Source organism: Fonticula alba (genome assembly GCF_000388065.1).
Source record: "Fonticula alba strain ATCC 38817 unplaced genomic scaffold supercont2.8, whole genome shotgun sequence".
Lineage (NCBI taxonomy): Eukaryota > Rotosphaerida > Fonticulaceae > Fonticula > Fonticula alba.
The window spans coordinates 1564291-1565276 of NW_009242978.1; the positions used below are offsets into that span (position 1 = coordinate 1564291).

The 986-nt window shown below is 65.3% G+C and overlaps 1 protein-coding gene across 1 annotated transcript in view; it reads right to left on the reverse strand.

The window, feature by feature from the left end:
• Positions 1-986, reverse strand: part of H696_04999 (hypothetical protein) — a 4286-nt gene that overhangs the window by 1603 nt on the left and 1697 nt on the right. The window contains exon 5 of the mRNA XM_009498868.1: positions 257-931. Coding sequence (XP_009497143.1) covers positions 257-931 — 675 coding nt within the window. The remainder of the gene's footprint in view (positions 1-256; positions 932-986) is intronic.

Here is a 986-nt window from a genome sequence, read left to right on the forward strand (position 1 = left end):
ATATACACACACACACACACACACACACACACACGCATGGAAGGAGGGGGGGAGAGAAGGAGGGGGGGAGGGGGCGAGGCAGGACCGAGGGCAGAGGGCGGACCCATGCGTGAGCCGATGTGCGAAAGGAAACACCATGGCCCGGGGGGGGGGGACGGCGGGGGCAACGCGACAGTGGCCGAAGGTGAGATCGAGAAAGGGAGGCACAGGAAGAAAGAAGCAACCGAGGCCACAGGCCACACCCGGCAACACGTACGGCCAGATCCACGGAAAAAAGGCACAGACGCGAGGTGGAGGAGGAAACCAGATGATCGCGGTCGTCAATTGGCCCAGGGGCCCGGTCGACCACGGCGGCCAGCGAATACTCGGTGCCGAAGAAGGAAGCCATGTCGAAGAGGGTAGCCCCGGGCAGCGAGGCGCCGGGCCCGGACGAATGCACCGAAGCAACGGACTGGCCAAGCGTCAGCTGGCCCTCAGCCGGAGCCAGATGCCCGTAAGCTGATGCCACACGAACTGGGCCCCGAAGCCAGGGGTCTTCCGCCAGATCGCACGGGGTATACGGATTCCAGGAGATGACCTCCAGCGCGTCGGCCGTGGCCACCAGGGCCGCGCGCCCGGCACACGGAATGAAACATGCCTGTGCGGTGATTTCTTCCAGGCCGCTGAGATGCGACTGGCTCAGGGAGGCGGCTCGGGCGGCGGTCACCGGGCCACCTCGGCCCGCGGGCAGGACCGACCCGGAGAGGAGACCCGGCCGGCCGGCATGCTGGCCGGTTTCCAAATTCCAAAAAACCATTCGGCCGAAACTGTGCGTGGCCGAGACGAGTCGCTCAAGCGGGTGGATGGAAAGGTTGCGCACGGGACCGAAGTCCGCCGCTGCCGCCAGCGTATTCATCAACACCGGTGCCGATGGCATGGACAGATCATAAATCTACACCAGAGGAAGTTGACAGGTGACCAAGAAGACGGGCGGGAGGCGGGGGGGG